Source organism: Telopea speciosissima, chromosome 3 (genome assembly GCF_018873765.1).
Source record: "Telopea speciosissima isolate NSW1024214 ecotype Mountain lineage chromosome 3, Tspe_v1, whole genome shotgun sequence".
NCBI lineage: Eukaryota > Viridiplantae > Streptophyta > Magnoliopsida > Proteales > Proteaceae > Telopea > Telopea speciosissima.
Window position 1 is genome coordinate 19,444,222 of NC_057918.1, and position 12,230 is coordinate 19,456,451.

At 39.4% G+C, this 12,230-nt stretch overlaps 1 protein-coding gene across 3 annotated transcripts; it reads left to right on the plus strand.

Moving 5' to 3' along the window:
- The first annotated feature begins 347 nt into the window (after positions 1-347).
- On the plus strand, positions 348-10,621 carry LOC122656585 (pentatricopeptide repeat-containing protein At3g26630, chloroplastic-like). 3 transcript variants are annotated; one of them, XM_043851174.1, is made up of 3 exons: positions 348-397; positions 7,922-9,555; positions 9,775-9,913. In XM_043851174.1, the coding sequence occupies exon 2, from the start codon at positions 7,952-7,954 to the stop codon at positions 9,347-9,349; it is 1,398 nt and encodes a 465-aa protein (XP_043707109.1). In that variant the 5' UTR covers positions 348-397; positions 7,922-7,951; the 3' UTR covers positions 9,350-9,555; positions 9,775-9,913. The 3 variants fall into 3 exon arrangements, with proteins under 3 accessions (XP_043707109.1, XP_043707108.1, XP_043707107.1); XM_043851173.1 differs by lacking the exons at positions 348-397; positions 9,775-9,913 and adding exons at positions 7,286-7,494; positions 10,252-10,621; XM_043851172.1 differs by lacking the exon at positions 348-397 and adding an exon at positions 7,286-7,494 and having other exon boundaries at positions 9,775-9,917.
- The last annotated feature ends 1,609 nt before the right edge of the window (positions 10,622-12,230 follow it).

Genomic DNA, 12,230 nt, shown 5'->3' on the forward strand with positions numbered 1-12,230 from the left:
CCGAACCGGTTGCACCCTTGCGGACAATAGGGAAGGCATGTGGCAGCAAAACAGTGTATTGGAGAGTAAGTACTCTCCGCATACGTGCAGCTTATCTGGACTTGCAGTTCTCATCATGTCACGAATTGGAGGACGCAGATTTGATCCTTCCACTTTTTTCATACAATATCAAGGTTATTCTTTTCCTCCATCTCTCGTTTCTGATCTTCTTTCTGTCCACTAATGGGTCCGTTTTCCCAGATGTCTCCTCCTGTTGTTTGTGGGTCTTTCAGCCAGCGAGAATTGAATCAGTGACAGGGACAGAGCCGTTGGCAGAGGCAGAGGGAGTGGGGTGGAGAGCTTCAATGGCTGAAGAAGGAAAAGAACTCTGTTAGCTTAAAATAGGATCCTTCAGCAAGTAAGTAGAGTCTTTGTTTTCTGTTGTAGCAAGTCTTGATTCTGTTCAGTTGTTGGAAAATGCTTCTATCAAGGAGAATCCGATGGTTTTGTTTGAAACGTTTCTCAGATGTTGCGTCTCTAGGCCCAGTTGGCAGAAAAATGCTTTCGGGTTTACTTTCTGTGTTGAGATTGCATTGAGAAACAGGAGGCTAGTCAAACAATTCAAATTTTTTTTGTTTCTTCAAATCAGACTCTTCAAGCCCTTTAGCTAAATCAGAAAATTAGATACCTCAATAAGATAGGAAAATAGAACGAATTATATAAATGAAATTAGGAACACACAGGACGTTGGGGGAGATGGAGGAGGAAAAGCAAAATAGGAAGAAAAGAAAATGGGGGGTTAGCACTAAGATTTTTTTTTATATATTTTTTTCCCTCTTAAACAGAGTGTAAGGATAGAACTGGCTTTGTATATCCAACCCCAAGTAGCGGGGATATATTGGATTTCTGTTGAAATTTCAGAAACCATATAGTAGTTTTCTGAGTACAGATAGCTGCATAACACATTTAGAATAATGAAACTTTTCTGGATGTAACCAACAAAAGGAACTCAGTATGAATATCCATCTGAAAATCCTCATTCATGAATATTATCTGCTTGTGTAAAGTTTCCAATCAATAACCCAAAAACTAGTGACTAGTGTGAGAAACCAATTGAGTTATCAGTGCTTCTGAATATTGCTCATGTAGCAACTGGACCCAAACTTCTGGACTGCTTTGTTGAAGCATATTCATGCAATCTAGTAGTTATTAATTGTGCTCTTTCGGTTTCAGGCATCTCTTGGTAAACAGAAAAGTTCTCCATTTGTATGATTATAACCTGTTAAGATATGTTTGTAATGCCGCAGGGGTATTATTGTTAAGCCACTGCAGTAGTGTAGTCATTAGTTAGTCCTGCAGGTAGTAGTTAGCTTAGTCCTGTTTTAATTGTTAGTCGGTGGCTTAGTTAGTCTTCTATTTGTTCTCTACTTCTATTAGAGGACTTCTAATTGGTTTGTTTTTTTTTTAATCTATAAAGGCAATGTGGGGGAAAGGACTATCACACGGACTGTTTCTCTAACTAGCGATAGTCCTCTTTCTCTGTTTCTCCATTCTTCTTCTTCTCTCTTCTCCTTGTTGTTAGTTCTATAGTTCTGGTATTGTCAAATGGTATTAGAACATTCTTAATCAGTACTAGCAACCTTTTTCATCTCTATTTTGATAGACTCTACTTAGTTTTTGCCCTTGAAGTGAGCAGCCACCCTTCGTTACAACTATCTACCATGAAGATCTGGTTTTATATCAATGAGAAACTAGTTTCTTCTTCGGTTGTGATGTCTATATGAAGACTACTATCTACTGCTGGCTTTCCATGAAGTTGTTTATGTACAGAAGTTGATTTCTATAAGAGCTGTTGCCCCTGTTCTGGTTTCTCTATCGTAGCAGCATTAAGATCTACTATTATATTACATCAAGCTAGCAGCTCCCCCTAACTTTTTAGGGATTTATTTATACTACTGGTAAACCCACTCGACTCTGGTTTGGGGCTGATCAGAGCCCCTAATTTTCCATAATCAGTTTTTTCCAACAGCAGTTGTGGTACTCTGTTTCTTTGGGGGTTTTTTTTTTCTTCCAGAATTGATATCTACAATTACTTTGGATCTGACCAGCAATCGTTTTGATATTTTAAGGGATTTCTTGCCCCTCTATAGTGGGACACTCGATTCTATTTTGGGGTCCATCTGACACTCAAATTTCTTGCTATTGAAAATCACCTATATTCTGGGTTGAAAAGCTTTAGATTTGAATTATTTGTGTTGTGGCTTCTCTAAGTTCTCTCCATATCAGTGTTAAGCTGCGGGGTTTGTATTTCCTACTATTGTTCTACGTATCTCCAAGCTCGGAGACCCATCTGAAGTTGCATAGAAATTGTTTTGAATAATTTTTCTTGCTAGGCAGAGTGTTCCCTTCTGTCTGTATCATTTTCTCCCTGTGTTGATTCATACAGTGCATGATAGTTGATCTCAAATATACTTTGGACAATGTTAATGTCTAGATCACTACTATCAAACTCAATGGAGTTTGTAATAATGTATTATAAGGTTAGTCAGTTAAGGTTTACATTATTGCTAAAGGGAAGTTGAAGTACCTCCAATCCAAACCACCTTCTACTGATTCCAAAGAACCTTCTGCTATAAAAACCTACGAGGAGTGGATTCGTGAGAATGATCACCTTTTTTATATGGCTGTGGAATAGTATGGATGTCATGTTCCACACCACTGCAAAAGGGGTTTGGGATGATTTGAAGCAAATATTCTCCCAAGAGAAGAATATTTCCCGTATTTATGATCTGTATGATACAATTTTTAATTTCAAGCAGGGGGACAAGTCTTTGAATGAGTCCTTCAATGCTTTTTAGGGTGTGTATTGTTGGACTACTAAGGTAAAGGTTGTCATTGTTAGCAACTATTCAGTGCATTCTTGTGTGTTGTGGAAGTCCGAGAGCTGTTAGATAGTTTGTATGACAATACAACCAGTTTGGTAGGTTTTCCAATGATTCAGAGCATCCGGGCAGTTGTGGTAGTAGTTGGTAGTGTTTTGAGGTATTTTAAAGTGGTTTATGATGTGTGGCAGCATGTGGAAGCTTCAAGTGATGTTTCGGAAAAATGTTGAAAAAGTGCATCACGGGTCACCGCGGAAGGGTCGTCTTTGAAGCTATTTTTGAAGGGCTTACTGGCAGAATTGAAAGAAGTGGTAAACATGAAAGGTGAAGCTCATCAAGTCTTCTTTCAAACACAATTGGTTTCATTCGATTTCGATCAGAAATGGAAAAGTTATAGAAGTTTTTGTACAGAGTGTAAAAAACGGAGCAAAAATCTGGAGTAAGTCGGGAAAGTGAGCTTACACAGGTGTTATTGGACCTACTGGCTACTTGTGGCAGAAATTGAAAAAAATAAATTCCACATGGCAGCCGAGGCCACCTAGGCAGCCTAAGCTACCATGTGGCATGCATACTTGCAAAGGAGGAGTTCCATACAGAAAAAAAAAATTGGCTTAAAATTAAGATGTACTCTATGAACAGTCGATTCCCATTAACTTGGTACAATTTCAGTGTTTTTTTGGCCATTGGATCGGAATCGGAATGGTTAGATTCCATTTGGAGAGCATGGAATGTCCAAGGTGAAACCGATTCTTGCATGACCTCCCTGATTGGTCTGCTCTACCGTGCCTCACGCGGATGTGTTACATCATATCGCGCTCTCGGTGGTATTATATAGGTGATGATCGAGTATAAAGTGTGTACACTAAAAACGATGTATTAATTCCATTTTATAATGCATTTTGATGGCTGAGTGTACAATGCATGCTTATGACAATGAGCATATTCTCGGAATATTAAATGCAAAAGCCGTGTTACTGTTCCGTGTTTGAAATGAATTCTGACACTTGCTAGCTATCATCAACTTGTTGCATTCGCTGCATCACGAGACTTCAAGATAATTATGGATATGCCCCTCGAAATTAGGGTCTTGAGTTCCCAACTTTGACTGACGATATCTCACTCATTTCCTGGCCTTTCGAGACAATTTTTTTTGAAACTGGGTAGTTTTTTAGGAGAGCACAGTGGTATTGTCAGTTGTAGCAGGACGTTCTATGACTTAGTTTTTCTTCGTCTTGATCATATTGGTTAGTCCGTCAGCCTGTGATCAATTGTTGCATGTTGTTTGAGATTCCCGCAGGCAGAGGAATGTGTTGTGAACAGTGGAATGCTGAGTTTTAGTGATTGTGATTGCTCAAGAGGTAATCCTGTGACAAATCCCTATTTTATATTCTAGGTTATAGTTGAATGTTGATTGACCTAGATTGAACCTTATAATGGGGGGGATTTGCATTTTGATTACATTATTACATTATAAGGGATATCAAGTGGGTGCTTGATAGGTTTGCAATTTGGGGTGGTTGCCCTCATTTTGTACGACCAAGGACTGAAGCAAAAAACTCATCTTGAGCCGTTGTAGCGGTTAAAAGAATGGAGTATTGAGCAATATACACAAACCTTGATACATAGGCACATTGTCAAACCACGTAAGACTGGTGTTGTGGATTGTGTTTGGATATATTAGACTGTGTTTGCTTGCAGAGTGGGTGTGCACATCCTGGTAGGCTTGACTAGTCTTGGTTGCGAGGCATGAGTACATATGACTGTGTTACAGTGTGGTACCATCAAAATTTGAAAAAAATGGAAAATTTTAATATACTAATTCACCCCCCCCTCACTGTTGAAGCCAATTCAACATGTATGAGGTACTCAATATTCAACAGCTACTTACTACTAATTTGGAACAATAAAAAATTCAATGGGAAGAATTTCAAGTTGTAAAATTTATGGCCAGATTAAATTTTGATTATCAGTCTATTATGAGCTAGTTGCTTACCTGGTGAAAAGGTGTCTTTACTCAATGAGCCGTTTGCTCATCTTCAACATATTGTGACTCCTTCCAGGGTTAACACTTCACCCTCTTCTAAGGAAAGTTCTACATTTGTTGCTGGCCGTGGCTGAGGTTCTACCTTTTCTGGGAGAGGGCATGGTTCATGGGAAGGTCGTGGTTGTGGTGGTCGCAATACAAGTGGACAAGAGATTGACTGATCCTCCAGATGGTGTTCTTTTTGTGGCAAGCCCAATCATACTGTTGAGACATGTTGGACTAAACATGGTAGACTAGAGTAGGCTTGACCATTAGCTAATACTGTTGTAACTTATGGTAATACTGAGAAGGTGTCTTTTGGCGACACCACCCTTGCCTCTTCATTTGTTACTTCTCCATCAGGTTATGTGTCTTGAGATGATTACAATCAAAATCTTAATTGTCTCCAACAACTTGAGTCATTCACTCTGGCCCACAAAGGTACATCAACTTTTCTTACTACCACATCTTCCACTATGTGGATAATTAATTCTGTTGCCTCTACCCATATGGTAAGTCTGAATTATTCTCTTTCTTGTCAAAAGTTCATAACCCTTCACCTGTAATTCTTGCTAATGGAACCTCTACCTATATGATTGGTCATGGTATGTTTTCACCTACTTCATCCGTGACTTTGTTTTCTGTCTTTCATGTACCTTAAGCCTTTATCAGTTAGTCAACTTACTAAATCTCTTAATTGTTGTGTCGCCTTCTATCCCTTTTATTGTGTTTTTCAGGACCTTCAGACGAGGGATTGGTGGCAGGCTTAAGCAGGCTGGACTCTACTATCTAAATTGCACTAGTCCCTCTACTGCTGCTGCTACTACTAGTGCTGTCCTTTCTCCTCTTCAATGGCATTTTTGGTTGCGGCATCAATCTTTATCAAACATTCAACATATGGTACCCAGTTGCAAATCTGTGTCTCGCCTTCAGTGTGAAGCATCATCGGTCATCCTTTCTTGCTCGTAGTTTGTCTAGAAGTCCTTTCTTTATTGTCTTTAGTACATTTTGATGTTTGGGGTCCCTCTTGACTATAGTGTCAAAAATAGGTTAGGTTTTTCTTAATTTGTCACTTTTATGGACGATCATTCTCGTTTAACATGGGTGTATTTGTTGAAAGATATTCAAAGTTCATTCTTATTTTAAAGATTTTTATAATGAAATAAAGACCCAGTTTGATGTTTCCATTAAAGTTTTTCTATCCAATAATGCACTTGAATACATTTAGCGTGATTTTTTTTGTCTTTTGTTCAACTAAAGTTATGATTCATCAAACGAGTTGCTCTTACGCACCACAATAAAATGGGGTTGCTGAACAAAAAAACAAATATTTTTTGGAGATTGCTCGGTCTCTCATGATCTATATGCATGTTCCCAAACATTTTTGTCGTGATGCTATTCTTACCGCTTGTTATTTGATCAACTGAATACCCTCTTTTGTTTTAGGTAATCTTTCACCGTTCTCTGTTTTGTTTCCAAAAACTCCCTTATATTCTTTGCTGCCTCGAGTTTTTGGATGTGCGTTTTTTGTTCATATTTTGCAATCTTAGGTTGATAAGTTGTCTCCCAGGGCTGTCAAGTGTGTGTTTCTTGGTTACTCTCAAACTCAGAAAGGGTACAAATGTTATGATCCTCTTATTCATCGGCCGTTTGTCAACGCTGATGTTACCTTTTTTTTTTTTAAAAAAATACTTCATAATTTCCCCTTCCTTCGACTATCTCTTCTCTTGATACAGATATTGGTTGTACAATTTCCATTCCTATACTTGTGCCCTTTGATGATGTTACGGCCGCTATATCATCTGCTCCACAGTCTATTAGCGGCGAAAGAAAACAGTGCGTTCCACTTCAGTTCCTTCTGCTTCACAGCCCACCGCACAGTCTGTGCCTCCAGCTGAAGCTCCTACTTCCTCCTTGTCTCTTGCTGACTTACAAGTTGCCCTTCGCAAAGGTGCCCATTCTTGCACTCAGAAACCCATGGCTACTTATTCTATAGGAAATTTTGTTTCTATATCTCACCTTCCATCTTTACATAACTTTGCTTTCTCACTGTCTACTAACTCAGTTCTTTTGTGTTATAATTCCTTGTCCATTTGGAGCCTTAAAATTTTGCACCGTGTTACTCCTTTATGCTGGTCTAGTTGTTGGTCTATGTTGCATATGACTGAATAATTTTGACCTTGATTTTGTTGCAGTTTTTGGTGTCATCCTTGATTCCACTGATGCATCCATTTCTAGTCCTTCTGCCCCTATTTGTTCTCTTAGAAGTTAGAACTCATCCTTCACAAAGCATCCATTGTGATTTGAAACTCCTCCCACTGTTTAACCTTATGGTAGAAACAGCAGAGATGAAGTTTATATCCTTAGAGACCACGCTATTGGCTTATGTGTTTATATTTATTATATTTGCAGCTCTGTGGAATGGTGTTTTGGTCCATGCAATTGCTAGGAGATTTATTGGTGATTTTTGTGGAATCCTTGAATAAACACTCCTTTTCATATTCCCTCTCCTGCAGCTCCTACTTGTCAGCCAACATTGCTCTTATAGGTCATCTAATTCCCTTTATGATCAACTTGTCTCACTTGCTGGGATTGATTTGCACGAAGAAGGTTGCTAGTGGTCATGGTCACCTTTTTTCTTTCTTTTTGTTTTCTCTATTAGTTTTCATTTTTAGGATGCCTACCCTCTCGATCAAGTTATGTGGTTTATGTGGCATTCCACGAGGAAAAACCAACAAGGAAAGGTTGTGCTATAACTAGTATTGCTTAGGAGAAGCATTATATAAAAGATGAACAGTCCACTATAAAGAAATATGAATGCCTTTAATGTTACTATGGTGGTGTTGGCAGTGGCCAGTGGAAATTAATTGGCAATTACGAGATCACAATATCAAGGTTACAATTCATTTAGAACAGTTGGTAAAGAACAGAAAGCTCCATAGCTGTCTAATAAACTGCTACTTCAAAATCCAAAGGACATTTTAGTATATTATTTTGTCATTTTTCCTCTTCTAACATCTTTTTTTCCCCAATGCAGAGTAGGTTTGTACTGGCATGTATATTGGCAATGATGGTAGCATCCTTTTCAAGAACTTCTGATTCTTTTCAAGTTAATCCATTTCCAAGCTCCAGAAGGCAACTTGATTCACATGATGCTCTCTCACTCCTCCAAAAGTGTTACGGATTCAAACAAGTGAGGCAAATTCACGCACAAATTATAAAAAATGGCCTCTCCCAAAACCAAATACTTGCATCCAAACTTCTCAGGATTTGTTCATCCTATAATAGAATGGATTATGCCATTCCTATATTCCATCAAATCCAAAACCCTAATACCTACACTTGGAACATCATGATTAGGGCAAACACCTTAAATGGCATGTGTAATGATGCTCTCCTCCTCTATAATCTGATGATGGGACAAGGTGTGCCACCTGATAAATTCACATTTCCGTTTGTCATCAAAGCCTGCCGGGTTTCCTCTAGAATTGATAAAGGAAAAGAAGTCCATGCACTTTCCATCAAGACTGGATTTTCTGAAGACATCTTTTTGCAGAATAATTTAATGGATCTTTACTTTAAGTGTGGTGATTCAAACTATGCTCGTAAGTTATTCAACAAAATGCATGTGAGGAGTGTTGTTACATGGACGACTATGGTATCTGGTCTTGTTTCTTCTGGGGAGTTAGAGGCTGCTCATACAACTTTTGAGCTTATGCCTGTTAAAAATGTTGTGTCATGGACGGCAATGATTAATGCTTATGCTAGGAACCAGAAACCCCAAGAAGCATTTGAACTTTTCAGGCGTATGCAGCTTGATAATGTGAAACCAAATGAGTACACGTTGGTTAGCTTGCTGATTGCCTGTACAGAATTAGGAAGTCTGAGTTTGGGAAGCTGGCTTCATGATTTTGTGCAGAAGAATGGGTTCAAATTGGGTATTTACCTTGGGACGGCTCTTATTGACATGTACAGTAAATGTGGTAGTCTAGATGATGCTAAGAAAGTGTTCAATAAGATGCAACATAAGAGCATAGCGACTTGGAATTCAATGATCACTAGCTTGGGTGTGCATGGAAAAGGAAAGGAAGCTCTTTCTGTTTTTGCTGAGATGGAGAAGACCATCGTACAGCCTGATGCAATTACCTTTGTGGGTGTTTTATGTGCATGTGTACAGACAGGTATGGTGGATGAGGGTTGTAGATATTTCAAACGTATGATTGAACGCTATTGTATTTCACCTACCATAGACCATTACAGTTGCATGTTTGATCTGTTGAATCATGCTGGCATGCTGAATGAGGCTTATGAATTAAGGGAGATGCTGCCAGTCAAGCCAGATTCTGATACATGGGGTGATTTGTTGAAGGAAAACAGGGTCACTGGTAATGCTGATTTAGAGGAAGTTATTTACAAGCATGTTGGCAAGCTAAACTGTACGAGAATGGGTCAACTTTGTGAATGATCTGAACTTCAGCCTCAATATATCAAGTAGGAAGTCTGGTGAATTTTTTCGCCAGAGAAACCAATAGTTTATCTTATGCTAGACAAACTCTAAGCTCTTACAGATATGTTTCAAGGCTTAGGAGCTCTATTTAACGCCAAATAGTTTGCTCATGCAATGAACCCTGAAGATCGGTGGATGTAACAGGCTTTTTCTTAGAACCTCAGGTACATATGTAAGTTCATTACTGTGGCTTTTTAAATGTGTTCTTTTACCATTTTCATGATAAATCATCTGAAGATATACTGCTTCCATAACAAAGGACTGGCACTTGCACCTGATCTGCTGATTCTCCCCTTCTTCCCTTAATAGGCATTCGGTTCAAGTAGTTGATTGTTTTTATTGTTATCATCATCGTTGTAACCATCATCATCTTCTTCTTCTAGATTTGCTGGAAAACAAATGGCAGTTTCTTTGGCAGCAGAAAAATGGTCGAAAATTTCTTAAGTTTGCAACTGACAGTCACTAAAGTCTCAGTTTGTTTGCACGGGAGTATGGGGTGCAGATAGTTAGGGGAGTGGATCCCACATGTACTTGGGTGGTATTACAGGGGAAGGGATGCCAGGGCAAATAACTGTAGCTTCCCACCCCACATCGTTTGGTAGGGTGGGAATGAGAGAGAGAAAGAGAGAGATTAGCCATTGTTTTCTTCCTCTTCTCTGATATCTTCCCTCTGTTTTTCTCCACCGCAATATTCAGGCCTATCAGCAACATTTTCTAATGGCGGCAAACTACCTTGGTTTTCATAAACAGTCCGGTGGTTATTGAATTATTAGCCAGAATTTTGGTTGTTGAATTACTAACCAGAATTTAAATTCATTTCCCCTTCTCTCAATTCTCAGATCCAATTTGTCAATGCACAGATCTTATCAAAACGCAAGGAGAGATATGATAAAGAAGTGGCGGTGGAAGTAGTTTTTGGAAGAAAATCAACACTGAACCCAGATGCCCCTCTTCATCCCATCAGCTTTCCGCCAAGTAGAGGATTTCTCTGCAAAGTGGTGGGAGTTGGTGAAGACCTCTACATGGTTTCATGACTACTGGCTTTCCCTGCATCAGGAAGAAGCGTGCTTCATCAACAACCATTGATGATGACGACGACATAGCAAATTTGTTGCCAGACTCATTCGATCTTGACATTGATGAGGAGTCTAGTCTGGAGGCTCAAATGCAAGAGTGGGTCAGATTCATGATCAAAATGAATCAGCATTATCAGCTCCTTCAAAATAGATGCAACAGGCGGATAACTTGCGAAGTGAACTGCATACTCAACATGAATGAATGTACACATTGTACAGTACATTGCAATTCCTATCATAACAAGGAAAATGGATTTCTTTATATAAGTACTTTTTGCAGTTCTATTCTTTGTTTCTCATAATTTTTATTTGTACTCATATTTTGTTAGAAAGCATAGATTATAAATTGTGAAGCTTATCGGTTTGCATTTGTATAAATTATATAGACTACAAAATATCAAGTCTTAAATTCATAACATGGTAACGGTACTTTCTATTATTGCTGAAATGGCAGATAAATCTTGGTTGGGTTATAGTGTGAATAGATAGATCCATGAGAAGCATTACTGATGCTATTGATCCGGAAAATTATCTCCTCCAGTTCTCTGCCCGGCCCAGTTCCCCAGTGCCTCTAATAGGGGATGGATCCCACCCAGACAGAGTGTTTGGGTAGGGGTGGGGTGGTCCATGCACCCCCTCCCCTCCCCTCCCCTCCCCTTGTGTTAGGGGCACTGAAGAATTGGAGGGGATAGAGAGGGAGGAGAGACATGAGGGATTCCAATTGATTCAGATTGTAGCTTAGCTTCGGTTGAAAGAGAAACAACTTGCCGCTGCTGTTTCTGGAACATAGGCCCACATGCCATGCCATTGGTGGGACCCGGATCCTTTCCAGCACGCATCAATCTAGGCATGTACCTCGAGTGCCTCTAGTCGTTAGATGCGCGTTGGAGGGGTTGGCGCGCCAAGAAATATTCTTTCCCTATTGTTGTGCTATAATGCTATATTGGAGAACCCCCTGAGAAAATGCTTATGTGGCATTTCAAAATCTCACTCCAACCTTGTTTGGTTTTTCTGTGGTGATGAACTTACAAAAGCTCATGGAACGTTATTAAATGATACTTTATCTTGATGTGGCATTTCAAAATCACACTCCTAGTCTATTCAAATTTTCACAAAATTTGTGGGTTTGTCTGTTACTATTCATGGGAAAATTAACTTTACCTCAACATTTTCACTCCAACAAATATGTGGGTCCCATATTCCCAACAATCTCACTCTACCCTCCATTGTAAACAAATGTGGCCTAATTAGTGAACTCATATGGCACACCCAGCCCCCATTCCAAAGATTTGATTCTCGATAGACTGGCTGGCACCTTCGATGCACATGAGTTGCCCCTAAGAGTCGGTTTCTTAGAAACGGCTTCTGACTTTGGTTATGATTCATATTCAAATGTAATGAGGGCGGGCCTTGCTGCAACGGTAAAGGTTGCTCCATTATGATCAAGAAGTGGTTATGGGTTTGAGTTTGGAAACAATCTCTCTGCGAAAGCAAGGGTAATGTTGCGTAGATTATGACCCTCCCCAACCTCGTGCACTGGGTTATTGATCCGTTCCAATTCCAGTTCCAGTTCCAACTGTTGGATGCATGGTAGAATCTGAGGATCTTGGGCCGCGGGCTTAGCTTTTCCCTACGAAATTGGTGAGGTTTACAACAAAATTTCCATGTGGTAAAGTGAAACTTGAGCATGGTTTTAAAAATTGGGAATCGGCTGATTTGGATTGAAATCAGTTGACACCGATTTGGATTTCCACCTCTCCTAA

Excerpts from the sequence above, each read along its gene's own strand:
- LOC122656585 (XM_043851173.1), top strand. The coding sequence starts at position 7,306 with ATGGTGTTTTGGTCCATGCAATTGCTAGGAGATTTATTGGTGATTTTT. Across the intron at positions 7,495-7,921 it reads GATTGATTTGCACGAAGAAG|AGTAGGTTTGTACTGGCATG; the intron begins GTTGCTAGTGGT and ends TCCCCAATGCAG.